Source organism: Taudactylus pleione, unplaced genomic scaffold, assembly GCF_031769625.1.
Source record: "Taudactylus pleione unplaced genomic scaffold, aTauple2 ptg000189l, whole genome shotgun sequence".
NCBI lineage: Eukaryota > Metazoa > Chordata > Amphibia > Anura > Myobatrachidae > Taudactylus > Taudactylus pleione.
In genome coordinates, this window is record NW_028284591.1 from 1,877,669 (window position 1) to 1,899,505 (window position 21,837).

A 21,837-nucleotide genomic window follows, 5' to 3' on the forward strand; every position below is an offset into this window, starting at 1 on the left:
AAAATATAATACAATGATAATAAAGTAACCAGGTACTGGAGATAGAAGAGGAAGGCACTACGGTGCAAATGTAATTCTCCAAGCTGTGCGACTGTGCACATCCCTGATATTTACGGTGTGGCAACAAAGCTCATTTTACGGCACACCGTTATTGGGGTACGAAGTCAAATGAGCAATGCTGCAATCGCAATGTGTCACCAATACGAGCGTTCCGACCGCAAAATAATTTAACTGTCCCCAGCTACTCAATGATGTGTGTACCCAGCAGTGTGACCGTTTTAACCACCCCCTGTAGACGGGCCGATATCGATCCGCTGCCCGGCTGCCCAATCTGTGGGTCCCTGCCGCATCCCACTGCATGGGGTCATTAGTCGCATCGTAATATTGAGCTGCATGTAGGGCTGACCTGACAAAATGGCTGACGACCCCGCAGGAGCATGCAACGGCTGACTTAGGCCCGTATTCAATTTGAGGCGAAAAGTCCATAGCCGCGATACTTTTTCGCCGATGACGTCATTTTCGCCTGTTTTGCTTTTACCCCGTATTCAATTTGAAAGACTTTCCGCCTAGGCGGAAAGCCAATGCAATGTAATAGGCGGAAAAGTTTCGCCTATGAATAGCAGGCGGAAAAAAGTGCAGAATTGGGGTTTTGGGGTGCAACGTTGCGGGAACCCCCCTGCAGCCTTCAGACAGTCCCCCAAAGGTAATCTGTGTCCATTTTTTTTATAAAAACCACTTAACACCAAAAAAAAAAAATCACTTTCAATTTGGGGGCGAAATAAAATAAAATGTTGGGGGACAAAGTTAAAAACTAGCGAACTTGACTCTGGGGGGGTCCCAGAGTATGTCCCAGGTGTTTTTTTTTATTGCAGGGACTTGCGGCAGGTGGATTTTTCATGTTTTTTTAAAAAACTTAACACTTTAAAATATGCTGGCCCCCATTTTCAAGTACCCTAAATTTGCTGGGATGTTATTTTCAGCAAAAAAAACCTCCTGAATACTATTCTGCATCACTTATACAAAAACGCTATTTAGCAGCTATTGAGCCCATTTCAAAACACCAAATACCTTCAGCAAGCCAAATCGGGGGGTACCATAGTTAACCCCCATGTCAGAGCATCTTTTGGGGGGTGTCAGGCTGAATTCCCCAAATCTGACAATACTTTCCGCCTGTTCAAGTTTTGCTGGGTCCTGTTTTCGCGTACTTTCAAATTGAATACGGGAATACGCGGGCACGTGCGCGATACTTTTCCGCCTACAAAAAAGTCTGGGAGGCAGAAAAGTATCGCGGGTACGCTCAAATTAAATACGGCTCACAGTGGGTACATACTTGATGATTTATACATTTTGACGTTCCCATCCTTCGGAATCGGGCAAATCGTTCAAAATAAGTGTGAACCCAAAGGAAGAGATAGAAGGACAGAGGGAAAGACAGATAATCATCCAGAGGTGGGAAAGAAAGTGACGAGAGATATGGTGTGGAGAACAGAACGAACCAAAGAGAGGGGTGTGGATGAGGGTGCAAATGATTGGGCATGGGGTTGGGTGACCAGATTAAATGCAGGTGGGGACACAATATAGTAGAGAGGGGGATGGCAATAACTATGGAGAACACGTAGAAGGTGACAGGCAATGAAAGGGACGATACAATAGGATTACATAACTCTGGTTCCCACACTCACTCTCTTGAAGTCGTTCATATTTGTTGCCTGTACCGGGGTCCCAATAAAAGTGAAGTACGTGATTCTCGTAGCCTCCTCATCACCCTGATTGGACTGGACAAATAGCTGAAAGAAAAATGATTACTGGCCAGTTAGGAAGACACTGGGGGATAAATATGATAAATATGGTGTGAACACACTTTTGTGGGATCAGGTGGCCGAGCAATAAAAGACATAATTGAATTAGCGCGAATATAAATTAGCCTAACAGATTTCACGGATCTCGCAAATTGAAACTGTCCTCGCAATGTCATTCTGGACCGGCCACCTGTGTGCCGCTGAGCAGAATGGGTTATTTAAAGGCTGGTGGAAATTAAAACGCTGCACAGGGGAAAAAAAAAATGAAAGTTAAAAAATAATTTGTCTATAAGATCCTGGGAAATGAAGCCAGCTAATGACACACAGCGCATCGCCACCAATTATGGCCCCAAATAAATGTATTAGAAATTAAGAACCTTCATAAACTAGTCTTTACTGTTTAGTTTTCTTTTATTAACCCCTCCACGATTGGGTATGTGTGTAATTCCTTCTTCACCAAGATAATGTCATAAAAATGTTCAAACTTTATTACTTCATCTAAAGAAATGATAACATTGGAAAAAAAAACTATATAAACTTCCAGGTATTATTTTCATACAGTTAGTGCAACAAATGTGACCTTAAAAGCCATTTGTAAGCTCTAATGTTTAAAAGGAATATAGAGGAGAGTAACTTGTTAGACACTGTTTAGTTATGCGAGACATTATAAAGTCTTAGGCTGGGTACACAGTGGGCCTGATTCAGCAAGCATCGCTATTGCGTACGTAGCTGCGAATTCGTACGGAATGCATCTGCGAATGTATGCTAATGCCTGCCATAGCTCAACCGGCATAGAGACGCCCACTAATAATCAATAAGCGCCGATAATAACGCACCCGCGATAATAGGATAGACTGAAACAGGCGAAAAGTTTTCTCCATCTCAGACCAGGAGAAGAAAAATGCAAAATCCTTATTTTTGCCTAAAAATGTGGGGATTTATTTCAGAACCCTTTGGGACCATCCCCTGAATGATAAATTAGCCCAATTTTGTTTTTCTCGTAAGCTACGCACTTTGGCGAAAATGACCGCGCAAATTTTGGGTGGGGAAAAAAAAATAAATAAAATTATGTTGAAAAAGATAGAAAACTATTTTTGTTTCAGGAAGTTAATATTCAACATAAATTGGGGGTACGTTAAAATGGTTGCTAGTATATTATCCGGTCGTAAAACCGCAATTTTAAAAACTGTTAAAATACCGCCTGCTGCGGCCACGTGCGCTGTTTAAAACACTTGACGTATCCATACCGCCCCCCCCCCCCCCGCGAAATTTCAGACCCAATACGATAACCCTTGAAAATGTTTTTTTTCTTTCTTATTCACCCAAAATTTGCGCGGCCGTTTTTAACCAAAGTACGCAACTTACGAAAAATGTGGGGGTAATTTATCATTAGGGGGGGGTGTCCAAAGGGTTCTAAAAGAAGTCCCCACATTTTTAGGCAAAAATAGGGATTTTTTTTTTCTCCTGGTCTGAGATGGAGAAAAATGTTCACCTTTTTTGGTGAAAATCGTCCAATTTCGCCGCTGACGGCGAAATCTGACATTTGCCGCTAACGGAATACGGCCCGATGTCGCTTACCTGCGTAAACATCGGTACCATCGAGGCGCATTGGACAGTCGCGCACATTTACAGCAGGTCTGACATGACGCAGAAACTGTCACAGCCTGTCACTCACTCTGCGATGGGCTTCCTCTGTGCATCCATAATCGCAGTACAGGTTAATGAGGACTGGCTAACAATCGCTCGATCTGCGTATGTAGTTGCATTAGCGATCAGGCCCCCTATTCAATATATTGTTCTGCCGCAGAACGATACATTGTACACATCGTATAGTAAATCCAATCCATCGTTATCGGCGGTCGTTCGTTGCATCGACACATCTGCCGTGCTGCACGGTAGATGGGATGATGCAATGGACGATCCAGAGCTGTTACATGCAGCTTGTAACAACACATTGTACACCGGATCATGCAGTGTGTATGCCACATCGATATATCGGTACATCGCATCGCCACTCACATAATATAGTGTGTACCTAGCTATAGTGGTGCACTTTATATAATGTTTCTTTTCTAGGCCTGATCTCCTGAATGGTAACACTCCTGTATTAGGCATTATAAAATAGCACACTCTAGCTAGCTACATCCGTATGGAATATGAATATGTCCTCTAGAAATATCATACCACAGTTGTGTAATTGCTAGGAGACGATACACTAATGCATTCGTAGGAGAAAATAGATGTACACTAGGGGGGGGAATTCAATTAGCTGCAGGACTTTAGTTCCCGGGTTAAATGTACGGAGCTATTGAACTATTTCCCACGGTAAACCAGCCTGGCCTGGCCCCAGTCATCACAAGCTCATATGGTGACACCCACTGTTGAGATTGTCCTCTGTCAGCCATCAGCTAACGAAAGTTGCACCTCTGGGGACAGTCTGAATATCTAGGATGCCCCCAACTAAACGCGCATCTTCCCTAGGACCTTCATGCAAAGGTGGATTAACACATCATTGGTTCCTGTAGCAAGCGAATATTCTCCTCCGGTAGGATGGATGTTGAACAGAAGGGAAGGATTCAGGTTGCTTCCCACTGGTGCGATGAGTCCCATGAAGAAAACAAGGGAGAGAGAATTGCTGCTTCACTTCCATGGGCATTTGGCGAACTGCATGAGCATAGAGATAGCTTGGGTCATAAACGTGACCCCGGCTGGTTCCACCATTGCAGGGGATGCATTCACAGGTGATCAAGCACACTGGTCCGCCCCTTTAGGTTATGCAACGTGCAATGGTCATCCGTCCTGGAGTGGCCATGAGTCAATATGGAATGGAATCTGGAGCAGGGAAAATATTTATGCCACTATCAATACTTAAGTTGAGGTTTGACCAAAAACGCTCCACCCCAGACATAGAAAAGATGGAAGGAAAGTATACAACAGCTGCAGTTGCACAATCCTAGAAGATATTGAACTCCAAAAGACAGACCAGAGCACTCCACTGAGAATGCACAACTGGAGGTGGCAGTGCCGCCAGTGACCGCCAAATGGGATGCCACACTGAAGAGATGTGACCTCCCCACCAGGGCCCAATACAGCAATCCAAAGAATGGCCCTAAGTCACCTCTATCCACCCCCCCATATTCTCTACCCATCTCCACCTTGCAGGGGCTGACAACTGCTAAAAAGCCCAGCTGACCACTCCTCCACTTAACTTGCGCCACCTGGTGGCTGAATTTGCAGGGGTTTGGGCACGGTCTATGGAAGAAATCCCCCAACACACCCAGTAGGTGATCCCATAGCAGAAGCTGGCTGCCAGCAGATGGAGGGGCCGATTTCAGCACCTACGGAGTCCGTCCCAGGCATCCACATGTATGGCTGAGAAAGATCAGTGGAAGCAACTTTAGAAGCTGAAGAAAATAAAACCGGCCATAAAAGAAGCACCCAGCTCCTAGGGGCACTTTACAAAATGTTAAAGTTCCTGGGAGCCAAACAAGCTTTTTGCCGGTATATGTAAACCGCATAATCTCCCTGCACCGCGCCCTATCGGATATCATCAAACTTCTGCCTTAGCTGGGGGCCGACACTCTAAGTACTCACCGTTACACTGTTTACATTCTGAAACTTTACATAGCGTAGCTGTGCAATGCTCTCCTCTTTAATATCGTCTGCTGTCAATTCAAGAGCTTGGGTGGGTTCACTCCTCATCGCTTCGTCAAAGTCCATCGACCGAGGGAGGTTGATGAAGATTTTTACATACTTTGGACCTTGTCCTGAATAAAGAAAAAAAAGGCATTTTCATTAATCTCCTTAAAAATGTACCAGTCTTTTGTCAAAGTTGAAACCTCACAACTACTCGCATTGAATTCTAACCTCGGTCAGCCATTGCTAATTAGGCAAGGGGAACACAATGTATATCAAAATGAAACATAAGTAGATACAATACATTTAAAACAAAAACTATAAACTCAGCACTCAGAATGAAAACATTCAATACGTCAATCTATTTGCAGTAAGCAGTGACAAAGGATTACAAGGTCTAAGTGCAGCCAGCATGGAGAAGCCGAAGACTGAACGTGGCTTTACAGGGACAAACAGAATAGGGGATTATAGAGGGCTCTCCCCCCTTGGCTTTGTTTATGTAATTACATTTTTTTTGAACGATGCAAAGGGAATGTCATGCTTTCATGCAGGATGAAAGAAAAAAATAGCTTGCACATCTGTAATGAAAGAAACATGCATTAAGTGGCCCTCCGTGACTTTTACACACAGGCTGGCATAAGACGTGTGATGGGTGTTGCTGGGTTAGTAAATGAAAGCTTCGTGCTCTACTTCTCCAGGTGCAGTGGAAGCAGAGTCATCTGGATACTAGGATTGTGTTATACAGAGCTATCCTGCCCTCATCTGCTTATTTCCCTGCTTCTGGTATCTCTTCATACAATAGTGCGCATGAGCGGACAGAGACCTTGGATGCAGCCCGTCACTTTGTGAGCGGCAAGCGGAGAGTCTGTCCCTCCTTTAAGTTTGTCTGACACTACAAATTGGGGATAAAAGAACATGCAGGAGGGCCGGGTAACCAGAGAGGGCAAAAAGCAGACAGTGACTTCACCAGAAATGTAGTTTTTTTTTAACTGCTAAATTGCAGAGTAGTTCATCAAGTGTGCAGCATAAAACGCACAGTTTGTAATCCAGAGACACCTCTTTCTGGGCTGAGACTTGTAATTCAGTGATGGGTTTTATAAAGTGCCCTTTTCAAATCCAACTATTAATTTCTAAGGCATGCCATCACTGTGCGTTTGCCGCACATCACTGCAGAACAATATCACATGGACTGGCACGGACTCTTCTAAAATGAGGTGTACCTGTATCTAGCATAATATACTGTAATGATGATGGCAAAACACGTTTATAAATTGTTACTCAAAAGTGTACTCCGGACTCGCACGCCGAATGATTTAATCCATTATTACACACTCAATTACAGCTCTCGATCCATGACAACCATGACCTAATGACAGGTTCATTCAGCGGCGGTACTACAGACATTGCATTGTCTTTTTTTTTTTTACACACATGCACAGTGCAGTTTAGGAAAAGCGACATCTGGTGGACAGACCGTTGTATTAACCAGAAACAAAACACTATCAGGCGCTAGGTCAATTAACTTATTACACAACTAGGTATTGAGAAAACATAAAAAAATACACAAAAAATAGATAAAAATAAACACATATAGCATAAAAATGCACATTCTAAAAAAAGAGGACTGAGAACAATTTAGCAATTGATAGGCACAGATTTGAACTTTCCATAAGAACATATTAATATGTAAGCACACAGTTCATCAGCATTCAACGCAATTAAACTTTGTAGCTATTAATCATGTTTTAAAGGCTACAATGTGGTCAGATCATCCGTAACTGCTGTAACAATTTGGTTCAATTGTGAGAGTTCCAAGGAAAGTATAACAATGTTACTTAAACAGCAAGTTGATAGCTTCCCTATACGGTGCAATTCTGAGAAGAGAGATGTTTAGACTTCTAATACATCTGATTCTGTTCACATAAATCCATATTGTTCCCCCTATATCAGGCTTTTGTTTTTCCAAGAAAAGCAGCTACTAGTTTTGTAAGCCACTACTATTTGTACAGACTGCAAGCCGCTGTTCATGGTCTTGCCCGGATCCACTTTTCCTGGGATCCGGGCAGGGAACCCATAGTACAATTACTAAAAAGTTACTACATTTTTTTTTTTTTTTTATAACTTTAATTGCACTGTACAGTATGTAAGAGGTATGTAAAGTAAAACAGTTACAGTATCAAGTTTAAGTTTCTCTTAGGCCTTTTCTTTATTCAGAATAAAAATCATTACCTGTATTAAGTATATGCGGCTCCTCGCTTAGCGACCAATTAGTTTAACAACCTAGGGGGCTATTCAATTACAGGCGAAAAGTCAGAGGACGGACTTTTCGCCATCATCGCTGCTTTTTCTGGGATAAAGTATCGGGTGCGTGCCCGCAAATCCCCGTATTCAATTAGGATCCGGCAAAAACGGGACCCGGCGGAAAGGCAAGTATCGAAATGTCCTGGGAATTTTCGGGAATTCATCCTGGCACCCCCCTAAAGATGGCCTGACATGAGGGATTTCACTATGGGTACCGCCGATTTGGCCTGCTGAAGGTAGTCTGGGTTTTTAAATAGCCGCGGAAGGTGCATAAATGCACCTGTGAAGAAGGGGTGAAGAATAGCATTTATTTATTTTTATTTTTTTTAAATAACTATGTCCATCAAATTTGGGGTACATGAATATGGGTGCAAGCATATTTTGAAGTCCCTAAGGTTATTTGAAAAAAATTCTTAAAAAAGTGCACCTGCTGCTACCACCCGCAATGAAGAAAACACCTGACGCATATTTGGGGACCCCTTCCTGAATCAATTTCGCTAGTTTAAAATTTTGTTCCCCAACTTTTTTTTTTTGCCCCCAAAATAAAAGTAAATTTTTTTGTGGTGTCCTGAGGATTTTTTTTTTTACACTGATTACTTTTAGGGGGACATTAAAAAGGCTGCAGGCTATTTTATTCCACACCCCTAAACCTCAATTCTGCACTTTTTTTCACCATGTATTACATGGTGAAAACTTATCCCCGCTTTTTAACAAAGACTTTTCGCACCTGCGAAAAGTCTTTGAAATTGAATACGGGGATAATTGAAATAGGCGAAAATGACGATAATTTATCGCCGATAACGGACTTTTCGCCTCATACTGAATATGTGAGGGGCATCTGTATGTGTGATGATTATATATTCGGATCGCATTTCCGGTTGGGGATTTTGAGAAAAGAAGTTCTTCATTTAAATGGAACATGTGCGTAAAAGAATTATAACAATAGTGGAGGATAGTGTTTGGTGGCTGAAAGTTTGTGTAGAATCCTGAGTATATGAAGACTGGTTTAATTGGCATAAAAGGAACTTACTATAAATCACAGCGCTGCTGAACCTGCCTATACTGATACTAGTACATGTATGTCCGGAGCTTTGCCTCATCAGTAGTACAAGACCTAAAAACTGCAAGTGGAGCGCAACACCCACCCCACCCCCAACCTCCCTCTCCTCATCCTTGAAGGTTGGGTATCATGGTGATGCAAATTTTAGCTTTTTGCCTCAAAGCACTTAGGCGATCCCATACCGTTAGGGCTTCCGAGATCACCTATGGCGCTGCTTGTTGCTCCAGGCAGCAGAAGCTGCAAAGCAGCATTTCTACATGAAAGCCGGCAGCGGATTGGAGGAGCTCCTGCAGATGAGTTAGCATTAAAGCACATTACATGTGACCTATCGCTGCAGACATTTAGATGTTGCATGGATCAATCTTTCCTGCCCTGAGTAAAACACCGAAACTGTACTGAGTTTGCGTAGCTACTCACCATTATCAGGACCTTGGAGTTTCATGGAGTACAACTTAACTGGCTGATTAAAAGCTACGGTGATCAGGAGCTGTAAGAAAATATATATACACACCTTATTTGCAATTTTAATCATACACATTTAAAGAGGAAGACATTATTGAGAGTACGCAGCGTATCCATAGACAGTAAAACTGGGTACACTCTATATGATGCATCGTATAATATATCGTTCCAACACTGATCAGAATGGCTGTCGTTCATCGCATCGAACCATCTGCTGTGATGCACACCAGATGGGACAACGCAAGGAATGAAACAAAGTAGTTACCAGCAGCATGTAACAATACGTCACGCCGCCATATGCTGGACCGTGCAGTGTGTATGGCGTACGCGACATATCATTATATCGGACGCCGCTTCGCTGGGTCCCACCATCGTATGGTAAGTACCCAGCTTAAGAGGATAATGCTACACACAGGACACAGCATGAAAACAGGTATGTGCTTATTCAGCATTACAATGAGACGGGTAGTGTGTGTGTAGTAGTTCGCGGATGTTTACAATAAGTCACTGTATGCATTTTTACTTAAATATAAATTTCTAACACTATTCTCTATCACTTCTTTTGATAGAGAATACAGATAACACAGGCGAATACTATGTGCTAGGCGGCGCAACAACAAATGAGCACAAACACACGGATAGCTGCATTTTCACTTTGAAGTTTTAGGGGTCTATTTACTAAGCAGTGTTGGGAGACAGAGTGAAAAGTGATAAGGTACCAGCCAATCAGCTCCCAACTGTCATCTCACAGGCTGTGTTTGAAAAATGACAGTTGGGAGCTGATTGGCTGGCACCTTATCACTTTTCACTCTGTCTCCTAACACTGCTTAGTAAATAGACCCTTTAATTCTAGCAAGTTCTACCATATTGCAAATTTGTAAAACAATTTGAAGTTGGTCCTTTAAGGTTTAGCAGCACTGACATCTGCACAATTAGCTAACCCTATTCAAATTAGTTCCACACCCGGCTCCCCAATCAGGCGGCCGGATGTAATCTGCTGGCAGCAATATGTATTTTAACCGCCCCCCCCCCCCCCCCCCCAACTCATCAATATATAAAGTATAAAGACTGGCATTACTGGTGTTCGGATTCTGCCAAATGGGCATCTATCTATGCTATTTGGGCAGAAAGAACTGAATAATCAGCTTTTCACCATTAAAAATGGCGACATCCAGGGAAAAATGTTTTGGTAACTAGGTAAATTTTGTTCTAAGACAGGAAATCTTGCCGCTGTGTAGTGGGAGCAACACAATCTATGGTCTAGTTAGGGAATGGAAACTTTTAAAATAAAATAACCACTCTTATTTATTTGTTTTAAACCCCACATAGATGTACGGGTGTTTTTGTATATACATTGCACATGACTTGAGAAGACACAGAGAATAAATTATAAAAGTGAAGTGCTGCAAACCTGCTCGTCACAGTCTGATTCTAGATACGTCGTGTCTTTCCGTAAACAGTTTTCAAACCCGTTGTCGTCGCTTTCATTAAGACATTCACATCCAGCTTTGTTTACAAACGGCATTAAATCCATCTGCAAGCATGAATACAACAGAAGTCAGGAAACGCGTTGTGCCACCATAGAAACAGAGCATTATGAGCATTATCTAGAACAGTGTATGGCAGCGGGTAGCGCTCCCCATCAGGAAGAATCTTTCCCTCTATCCAATTACTTTACTGGCAGAGAGAACACAGTTATGGAATCTTAATGCTAAAAAAAGTTAATGGACAGGAAATCTAATGCACATATCACAAAACCCAAACTCTCTTCCACCACAATCAATAGAAATTAGATACACAGACCTCAATAGATTGAACGTGTGTCGCTATCTAACTATGTGTTATCAACTATATATTTTAATATGCCTACTAACTCTGTAGTGTAAGCTTATTTTAACCTAAATGACAGATAGTGAAAAGCAGGTAGTATGTGATTTATAACCTTATTAGGCTGATCATGTGACTTAGTATTGAATGAACTGTCTGATATCAACTGTATGTTAATATGTCTACTGACCTTGTTATGTAAGCTTATTTTAACCGAAGTTATAGCTAGACATATTATAAATAGATAGCCATAGCAAAATGCATGCAGGTGATTTTGCACCTCAGTATACTGACCATGTGACTTGTTACATCATAAACAGCCTTTGTGATGTCACATAGCTTTGGTAGTAAGGTCACCATTATGTAGAGAACTGTCAGTTATCAATTGTATCTGCTGATGTGACATCTCACAGTGTAAGGTATGCTTATTTTAACTTAAACGTTACATGAAACTAAGGATAGATAGATAGATAGATAGATAGATAGATAGGATATTCACACAGCGGTAAGATACCTACAAATATTTGTAAGTTTCCTTATAAACAAAAAAGATGGGTGAGGCCTAAACACAAAAAAGGGGAACTGGACAAAACAAGGGTTTTTATCTGGATCAGGTCCTAAAATTAGTTGTGAATTTAGGGTGGGTCACCATGCTAATCAATTTGGCAAAGTACTAATAAATATAATAATATCATATTTATTTTCAACTACGTCTAGTATCAGGCACATTGTATTGTTTAATAGTATAATTAACCTGTAATCAGAAAAAAAAATGTATATTGCTCCCCCAAATAATCCAGTTTATAATAGAATACAGTTTAGTTAAACAGGATAGATGTCCAAGTTAAGAGTATACAAATGGTAATCTTTAAAAAAAAAAAAATTAATTATGTTGTTCACACAACACTGCCATATTCCTGTGAACGCCCAGCTCACGCTCCAACCCTCAGTATTCCTGTGAACTGCCATTAAGCACCAGTTACTATGGTTTATTCTTTACTCTCAGCGAATGTATACAGTACAGTCAACTTTATGGATCATGACAGCTGTCAATCAAAATCAGATATTGTAGATGATCAACATTTTTATTTTGGAGTGTTATATATCAAAGTGATTTAGGGTAGAATTCAGTTGTTTTAACCCCTCTTGACACCCGACGGAGCTATTCAATTTTTGCTCCTGTCAGGAAAGATCAGCTGCCTCGCCGGCATTTCAGCTCGCACCCCCTGAGGGAGCGAAAAGTGACCCATTTGGGCGCCCAGACTGCACTTTTCGCGATCGTGCCCAGCACTTTGGTTGGGTCTAAACCCGACCTCTTTGGGCACTATCGGCGCGAAGACTGGCATCAATTGAATAGCGCCCCGCGATCTTCCGTCACTTTAGACGCGAGATCGGGCGTGCTAAAACAATTGAATACCGCCATTAATGTCTTTATTTAGTGCACAAGATGAGTAACGGACCAGACAGGTGGAAATGACATTTGCTGCCTTTTTGTTAAAAAATATCCAAAAAGTCAAAGGGTTTCTCAGCAAACAAAAGACCCTATTTAGTACGTACGTAGCCTTTGGGAATATCCGTGTCCTCGTTGTTCCCTGGATCGTTCTCTAAGTGCTGTTTGATTTTCTCTTCTAATCCAGCAGCGTCTGCCCCTTGGTACTGATCAATTTTTACTTTATTTCGGAAGAATAAAAATGTGGGAGTCGCTGATATATTGTTGGCAGCAGCTGTTGCCTAGGATAGGAAAATAACGTTTAAAACACAAAAATACAGACGTTTACCAGGACCAGCTTTAGTAGCTGCAATAATGGCATAATATACATTTCTACATGAAAATGCCATAATAAAAAAGGACAGTGAAATCTAGACAGAATGACGTTAAAGCAGTAGTAGAACTGCAGTGTCCAGTGCGAGAGACCCCCTGGCCAACACGCCCTTCCCCTGAAAATGATTTTCTATTACAGCGGGTCACAGTAGCAGGCGATTCCCTGTAGCCAGTGTTAGCGGAGGAGGCTCTCTCCTCCCACTGGGATCCCCGTTGTTCTGATGTGAGATCCCGCTCTCGAGTGAACAGAACTTGAAGACTGCCCACCCTGGAGATAGGCCATCCAATCAGACGCAGTCATTCAGGATCGTTCACATCCAACCATTTTTTTTTGTGCTTTATCACATTTAGTAAACGCATAAAAAGCAGATTAAAAACGATAAAATGAGGGACAATTGCCGTTTCCACCGCTAAATACTAAAACTGAAACTAGGCAACACTATATTTATTGTGCTACCAGTAAAAGCAACATTCCTAAAAAGTCCATTATAAACGTGTTTATAACACACATTTTCCCAGCACACGTGTGTAAACGATCCGCTAATGAGGTTTGGTCTACCCCCTGGGCAAAACGGTCAGTTACATTATTTAATTCCAACAGCCAGGAGAAAATGAAGCATATGACATTTGTACACATTAGATTAATTTGGCAAATTTAAGCCTGGTAACATACTGGATTTGGCCTACTGAGAATAGAGCGTTCATTAAGGTACAATATTAGGTTTATAGTACTCAATGACTGACCTAGTTTGCTTTGAACCTAAAGCTGGGTACACACCTATGGATATATCAGCCATTTCATTGGCGGATGTGTACTCTCGATATGTACGACGTCGTACACAGACCTATCGGATCGGCCCTGCAGCACAGCAGATGGCCGATATATCTGACAGATGTATCGTTCATCTGCTGGTGTGTACTAATGACCCAGCGATTGCCCATACAAATGGTGCTGGGACACGCTGATGAGTGACAGCTCAATTGGACGGGCAAATTTAAAAGCACACCCAGTTGTGACGTCAAGCCCGGCACATGGGGCAGATGATTGGCCAGTGTGTATGCCAGTGATATTCAACCTTTTTCATCTAGAGGCACGCTACATAAGATTTTAAAAATGCCAAGGCACACCATCCTGCATGCGCGACCTATGAAAAAACACACTACATTGGCCCCCGCAGGAACAAAACACACTACATTGGCCCCCGCAGGAACAACACACACTACATTGGCCCCCGCAGGAACAAAACACACTACATTGGCCCCCGCAGGAACAACACACTACATTGGCCCCCACAGGAACCAAACACACTACATTGCCCCCCACAGGAACCAAACACACTACATTGGCCCCCACAGGAACCAAACACACTACATTGGCCTCCACAGGAACAAAACACACTACATTGGCCCCCACAGGAACCAAACACACTACATTGGCCCCCACAGGAACCAAACACACTACATTGGCCCCCACAGGAACAAAACACACTACATTGGCCCGGCACATGGGGCAGACGATTGGCCAGTGTGTATGCCAGTGATATTCAACCTTTTTCATCTAGAGGCACGCTACATAAGATTTTAAAATTGCCAAGTCACACCATACTGCATGCGCGACCTATGAAAAAACACACTACATTGGCCCCCGCAGGAACAAAACACACTACATTGGGCCCCCGGAGACAAAACACACTACATTGGCCCCCACAGGAACCAAACACACTACATTGGCCCCCGCAGGAACAAAATACACTACATTGGCCTCCACAGGAACCAAACACACTACATTGGCCCCCACAGGAACCAAACACACTACATTGTCCCCCACAGAAATTAAAAACACACTACATTGGCCCCACAGGAACAAAACACACTACATTGGGCCCCACAGAAATTAAAAACACACTACATTGGGCCCCACAGGAACAAAACACACTACATTGGCCTCCACAGGAAGCAAACACACTACGTTGGCCCCCACAGGAACCAAACACACTACATTGGCCCCCACAGAAATTAAAAACACACTACATTGGGCCCCACAGGAAGCAAACACACTACGTTGGCCCCCACAGGAAGCAAACACACTACGTTGGCCCCCACAGAAATTAATAACACACTACATTGGCCCCCACAGAAATTAAAAACACACTACATTGGCCCCACAGGAACAAAACACACTACATTGGGCCCCACAGGAACAAAACACACTACATTGGGCCCCGCAGGAACAAAACACACTACACTGGCCCCCGCAGGAACAAAACACACTACATTGGCCTCCACAGAAATAAAACCACATTGCTCCCCACAAAAAAAAACAAAAAACACTTTGGCCCCCACAGGGAGAAAAAAAAACAAAAACAATAAAAAAAAACACACTGCTCTCCACAGAAAATAAAAAATAGCAGATTGGCTCACCCCTCAGGAACAAAAAAAAAAATGTTTTTTAATTGCCACCCACATAAAAAAGGAGTTGGCTGGCCCCCACAGAAAAACATTAAAATTACACTGAGTGCCGACCCTGTCCTGTCCCTCCAGCTGGTGTTGCTCTTGCTCAGTGACAGCACTAAGTGCAGAGCTGTGAGCAGTATGCGGCCAGGAGGGAAGGGCTGGCAGGCCGCGGGAGCAAAGGGATGGCTGGGTGACTGGCGGGCTTGGCTGGCTGACTGGTGGGCGGAACGGGCTGGTTGGCTGACTGGCGGGGCAGGCAACGCAGCGTGCGTGACCTGTGATGTCACACTGCCGCGACAAAGCAGGACACGGCCCGGGCGCACATGAGCGTCCCAGAGGAGCTCTGCGGCACACTACCAATCGTCAAATAGGTCGGCTGAACCGTCGACATAGTGTGTACCCAGCTTAACAGATGCGGGGGGTGTCATGAGTCCAAAGACTGCAGTGACCTCACCAAGATCCCTTCGCTTGTCACTTACTAGGCAAGTGATACGGCAGATGGCTAGGACAAAATATCATGCTAGTGACTGGTATGTGATGTCACCTACCATTATATGCTCCTAATCCTGCATAGTACCCAGCACGGTAACCTGGTCAGCGAGGAAAGGTCTGCATGATCCTGTGGCTAGCCAGGCTACAGATATTACTGCATCACTCCCATTGTAGAACAGCATGATCTAAATGAACCGATGCTTGGGATGTAACTACATATTCGCAGTATATAATACAGCAAGTGTGTGGGATCCAGTGGCTACATGACTGCACCGATGTAGAGAACAGAAGTCTAACCTATAATAAATATATAGGAGGACAGTGCCACCTAGTGGCTGGACCATCACTGAGCGCTGGACAGAGAACTGTTCCTATATTACAGTATAGCTTTCTGGCATAAGAAGATTAATTCAAAACATTTATAAATATTATTAGAACATACACTTCACAAATATCGTATGTATGGGTTCCATGTCATCCTGTAAAGACCACACTGGCAGTATGCATCCACCCTGTGACAAGCAGCAGCGGGTGGAGTGCTGTGGGATCAGGGTAAATGGTCATGAATTAGGAGTAGGAGAGCCGGGGAGCAGAATGTAGCCCTATATACACAGATGTGTTGCTGATGACTTACTTGGCACAGATGTACATCTACTTCCAGAAAAACGGCTTGCGGGTACTTGTTACTCAGAGACGTGAACACCGGCGCTATCCGCACACACGGGGCACACCTGTAAACGGCAATATACGGCAGAGTAAGCGGCAGCTCACAGGTTTAGCAGCCGAGTATTTCCTATGTAAACCATAATTGTGCGATCATAATTAGAACTGGTGACAGGCATAATACAATCAATAGGATTATTAAGGATTGTACTAAAATAGATCATATTACTTTGAAGATCAGATATTCACAGACCTATGCTATGAATAGCAATAAATGCAGCGAGAGGCCGGGCGTGAAGGCACTTAATGATTTACGCCAAGGCACAGTACCCAGACACTGCGTTTAACTGCCACTAGACAGATAAAAAGTAAGCTCTGATTGGTTACTGTGACTAAAAGCAACTTAAATGCAATGTTAATGAATGATCCCTATTGTCTTGTAACTACCATAAACTGTCCCCCAATAAAATATAGGAACGTATATTAATAATTATTTAATAACAGTAATTGCTACAGCGTATACTTATTACATAGTGCTTTCCAGAGACTATTTCAGTCATTCACATCAGTCCCTGCCAGTGGAGCTTACAATCTATAGTTCCTACCACATGGAAACACACAAACACACACACACACACACACACACACACACACACACACACACTAGGGTTCACTTCTGTCAGAATAATCTATCAGAATGTTTTTGGATTGTGGAGTATCCGGAGGAAACTCATACAAGTATGGTGATAACATACAGACTCAACACAGGATGGAATCTAACCCATGACCCCTGTCCTGTGAGGCAGCAAAGCTTCATACTGCTGATCATAATCCATATTGCAGGACTCATCAGTTTGTTAATGTTTCAAAGGTCTACATAGAATTAGTCCACGTGTGTGTGTGTGTGTGTGTGTGTGTGTGTGTGTGTGTGTGTGTGTGTGTGATGAAAGGCTAATCAGCATTATAGTCCAAATATGGGCGCAGGACGCAGGTGTTTCACTATACAGTAAAGAATCACTAAAACTTAAAATCGATTTAGATGTGACACATGATAGTGCGTGGTTCTGTTATGTGGACATGTCACTGCAGGTCTGTTTAACATTAGTATTGTTATAGACGGGATACGTTTAGGAAGCCAGCGGCCGCAATATCGACCGCCGGCTTCCCGAATCCTCTATCCCGCCTAGGGTTAAATGACAGGCGTCTAAAATGTAGACGCCTGTCATTTTCCCGATGCCGGGCGCCGCGAGCGGACAGCCGCGGGGGGCGGGATTAAGTTTAGGGCACCCGGTGGGGGGGGGGGGGGTCGACGACGACGACTTAGGCACCCCCCCCGGGACACTTAGGGTTAGGCTAGGGGGAGGGTGGGTTAGGCACCCCCGGGGGGGTGGGGGTGACGACTTAGGCACCCCCCAGGGGACTTAGGTTTAGGCAGCGGGGAAGGGAGGGTTAGGCACCCCTAAGGAGGGTTATGGAGGTTGGTTAGGTTGGTTTTTACTCACCTTAGGGACGATCGTGATTTCCAGCGCTGTTGGGCTTCCGCTGCCGGGCTCTGCTCTTTTGTCAGGCTGCCGGGAATCGAACTGCCGGCCATGCGGCAGCCGGGATTCCATACCGAATGCGGTATAGACCACTCCACTGCAGATAGCTGGAGCTGCCTCCCACATTCCTTGGAGTCTATTGAATTAGGTTAGAGTTGGGTCCTGCGAACCATTCTCACAGCAAGATTCCTTTGTAATTCAACTCCAAATCCGCATTGCTTTTTCTGAGGAAATTTGCGCTGGGGTTATTTTGTGCGCAGCCCCCCCCCCTCCCCCCCCCGAGTAGGTCAAAAGGTGAAGAAAATATTTATTTTAATATAAAAATGTCAGGACACAACGCAAAACCTCTGGGACCTCCCAAATCGCCATGGCGACTAGGATTTTACACCTGGTGACCGGATTTGCAGAGACCCTGGCCTATCAGTGATGGCAGTGAGGTATAGTTTAGAAACGAAACTATTGCATCCAGCGGTAGTCATGCAAATTAGGACCCACCCCCATTTTCTGATTGGAGACGCTTTGTTTCAAAGTTTTTGCGGGTCCTGGAGGAACGTGCTGCTGCAGCGTCGACAAGGGTATTGGCCTGCCGGTAAGTTACACACCTAACAACCGGGCAGCCATGACGGCGACTCTGCATCGATAGTCCCGCAGCACCTCACTGGCCAGCGGCTGAGGTCACACAGACCGCTGGTACTAGGACACAGGGGTTCCATCGTAACCCGGGAGCCTTGGCGGCAGTGTCAGTGCACTGAAGAGCTCCACAGAGGCTAGCAACAGAGCGCACAACCCGCCAGCGAGTAAGATAAAGGACCTGCGGCACCTTAGCGTTTTTATGTGGCACACGGTGAATCCTGCCGGCAGTGGGAAATGACCCCTGGACTACAAACACTAACACTATAGACGACGCTGCACAGTACCAGTGTCCGCTTAACCCTCCTGGCTAAAGACACACAGAAGTAACCCCAGGAGAAGGGCCACTGTGTCACTGTCACTCTGACATGCTGCTGGCTGCCCTTCCTCACTTGTTTGACAGCGTAGGGTGGTTTGGCTCTCCAAGCTGCTTGTACTCCATGGGCTTTTCCTGCAGAGCACGAATGTATACTTGCCAGCAACAACGGGGGCAGAGAGGGCCAGAGCTCCTTGAAAGACCTTGACAGACAGCTTCACCAGGATTAGCTCCACATGATCTCCTCCCCGATGTTCCTGCAGCAGCTCAGCTACAAGTTAGTCCGGTACTTGCCCAGCTATCATTCCGCTGGTGTCTCAGATCCCATCCCAGGTATTAGATGCAAAAACAGCAGCCTTGCCGCCCTGTACACTTTCATTTACATTATAAACATTGCCACATTGGGGCACAAGTGTTCTCCCCAGAAATTTTTTCCAGTCGGGTGGCATCCAAAAGTAGCCGGGTGGGGGCCTTCGCAATTATGCGCGTGCCGGGAAAAGGGGTAACTCCCTTACCAATCCAGCCTGACAGGTCTCAGGCTGCTCCCCCACTGGCTCTCAGTCAAAAGTGCCCATTATACAGTGCCCCCTATAGTTTTCCCCTTTATGAATTGCCCTCTGTAGTTTAACTTTGCCCTTATGCATTGCCCCCTGGCTGAAGTAGTGCCCCCAGACTGGTCCCTTATGTAGTGCCCCCAGGCTTAAATAGTGTCCCTTATGCAGTGCCCCCAGGTTGGCCCCCCATGCAGTGCACCCAGATTTAATAGTGTCCCTTATGCAGTGCCCCCAGCCCAGCACTTACCTTTACTTGCTGGCCACTCCTGCAGCCGCTGACTGGATCCAACTAGATCCAGCAGGCGCGCGGGGCAGGCTCCTCACGTCGCGGGTGACGTCATGTCGTCACCTGTGCAGTGCATCACTGGAAACGCTGGCTTCTGCAGCGATTGAAGGCCTCTTTAGCCAGCGTTCCACAGTGGGGGTTAGTGGAAGAAAGTGCCGGGCGGCAGGCGGTTTCTGCCAGGCGATGCGCCCGCAGAAAACAGCCTGGAGAGAACATTGGGCATACTATTTATTGGGGGCACTGCGGTGTGGCATGCTATGTGTTTGGGGCACTGTAATGGGGCAGACTATATAGGGTGCACTGTGGTGGGGCAGAATAAACTGGCATACTATGAATTGTACACCGGAGACAGGCATGTATCTGGGTCTGATGGAATGTGGGGAAGCCTGAAGACCATTGAAGGGGCATGGGTGGTGTTCTATAGTTTTTTATATAATTTGGTTTTGAACGATAGTCTGGCTCCTAAATTTAAAAACAAAAAATAGTCAAGCCCTGATACGAGTCAGTTTTTAGGTGATTTCTCCAAAAAGCTAAGTAATGGGCTAAAGGATGTGGGACACAGGTAGGCGGAGGGGTAACTGATGTGGGGACAGGTAGGCAGAGGTGTAAATTATGTGGAGACAGGTAGGCTGAGGTGTAAATGATGTGGGGGACAGGTAGGCGGAGGTGTAAATGATGTGGGGGACAGGTAGGCGGAGGTGTAAATGATGTGGAGACAGGTAGGCAGAGGTGTAAATGATGTGGAGACAGGTAGGCAGAGGTGTAAATGATGTGGAGACAGGTAGGTCGGAGGTGTAAGTGATGTGGAGACAGGTAGGTCGGAGGTGTAAATGATGTGGGGACAGGGAGGCGGAGGTGTAAATGATGTGGGGACAGGTAGGCGGAGGTGTAAATGATGTGGGGGACAGGTAGGCAGAGGTGTAAATGATGTGGGGGACAGGTAGGCAGAGGTGTAAATGATGTGGGGGACAGGTAGGCAGAGGTGTAAATGATGTGGGGGACAGGTAGGCAGAGGTGTAAATGATGTGGGGGACAGGTAGGCAGAGGTGTAAATGATGTGGGGGACAGGTAGGCAGAGGTGTAAATGATGTGGAGACAGGTATGTGGAGGTGTAAATGATGTGGAGACAGGTAGGCAGAGGTGTAAATGATGTGGGTACAGGTACGTGGGGGGAGCCTAACCCTAAGTCCCAACCCGGGTGCCCTAAACTTAACCACCACCCCATCCCCGCATGGCTGTCCGCTCGCGGTGCCCGCCATCCCTTCGATTGGGATGCCAGGCGCCTGTCTCCCGGCGTCGGGAAAATGACAGGCGTCAAGATTTTAGACGCCTGTCATTTAACCCTAGGTGGCATAGAGGATTCGGGAAGCCGGCGGTCGGTATTGCGGCCGCTGGCTTCCTAAACGTATCCCGTCTATAACAATACTAATGTTAAACAGACCTGCAGTGACATGTCCACATAACAGAACCACGCACTATCATGTGTCACATCTAAATCGATTTTAAGTTTTAGTGATTCTTTACTGTATAGTGAAACACCTGCGTCCTGCGCCCATATTTGGACTATAATGCTGATTAGCCTTTCATTACACACACACACACACACACACACACACACACACACACACACACACACACACACACACGTGGACTAATTCTATGTAGACCTTTGAAACATTAACAAACTGATGAGTCCTGCAATACGGATTATGATCAGCAGTATGAAGCTTTGCTGCCTCACAGGACAGGGGTCATGGGTTAGATTCCATCCTGTGTTGAGTTTGTATGTTCTCACCATACTTGTATGAGTTTCCTCCGGATACTCCGCAATCCAAAAACATTCTGATAGATTATTTGGCTTCTGACAGAAGTGAACCCTAGTGTGTGTGTTTGTGTGTGTTTCCATGTGGTAGGAACTATAGATTGTAAGCTCCACTGGCAGGGACTGATGTGAATGACTGAAATAGTCTCTGGAAAGCACTGTGTAATATGTA

At 44.7% G+C, this 21,837-nt stretch overlaps 1 protein-coding gene across 1 annotated transcript in view; it reads right to left on the reverse strand.

The window, feature by feature from the left end:
* TXNL1 (thioredoxin like 1) overlaps nucleotides 1–21,837 on the reverse strand; it is a 32,712-nt gene that overhangs the window by 1,025 nt on the left and 9,850 nt on the right. Inside the window, exons 2-7 of the mRNA XM_088476450.1 lie at nucleotides 16,488–16,584; nucleotides 12,643–12,816; nucleotides 10,670–10,792; nucleotides 9,214–9,283; nucleotides 5,394–5,566; nucleotides 1,683–1,787 (exon numbers count right to left, since the gene is read on the reverse strand). Coding sequence (XP_088332576.1) covers nucleotides 1,683–1,787; nucleotides 5,394–5,566; nucleotides 9,214–9,283; nucleotides 10,670–10,792; nucleotides 12,643–12,816; nucleotides 16,488–16,584 — 742 coding nt within the window. The remainder of the gene's footprint in view (nucleotides 1–1,682; nucleotides 1,788–5,393; nucleotides 5,567–9,213; nucleotides 9,284–10,669; nucleotides 10,793–12,642; nucleotides 12,817–16,487; nucleotides 16,585–21,837) is intronic.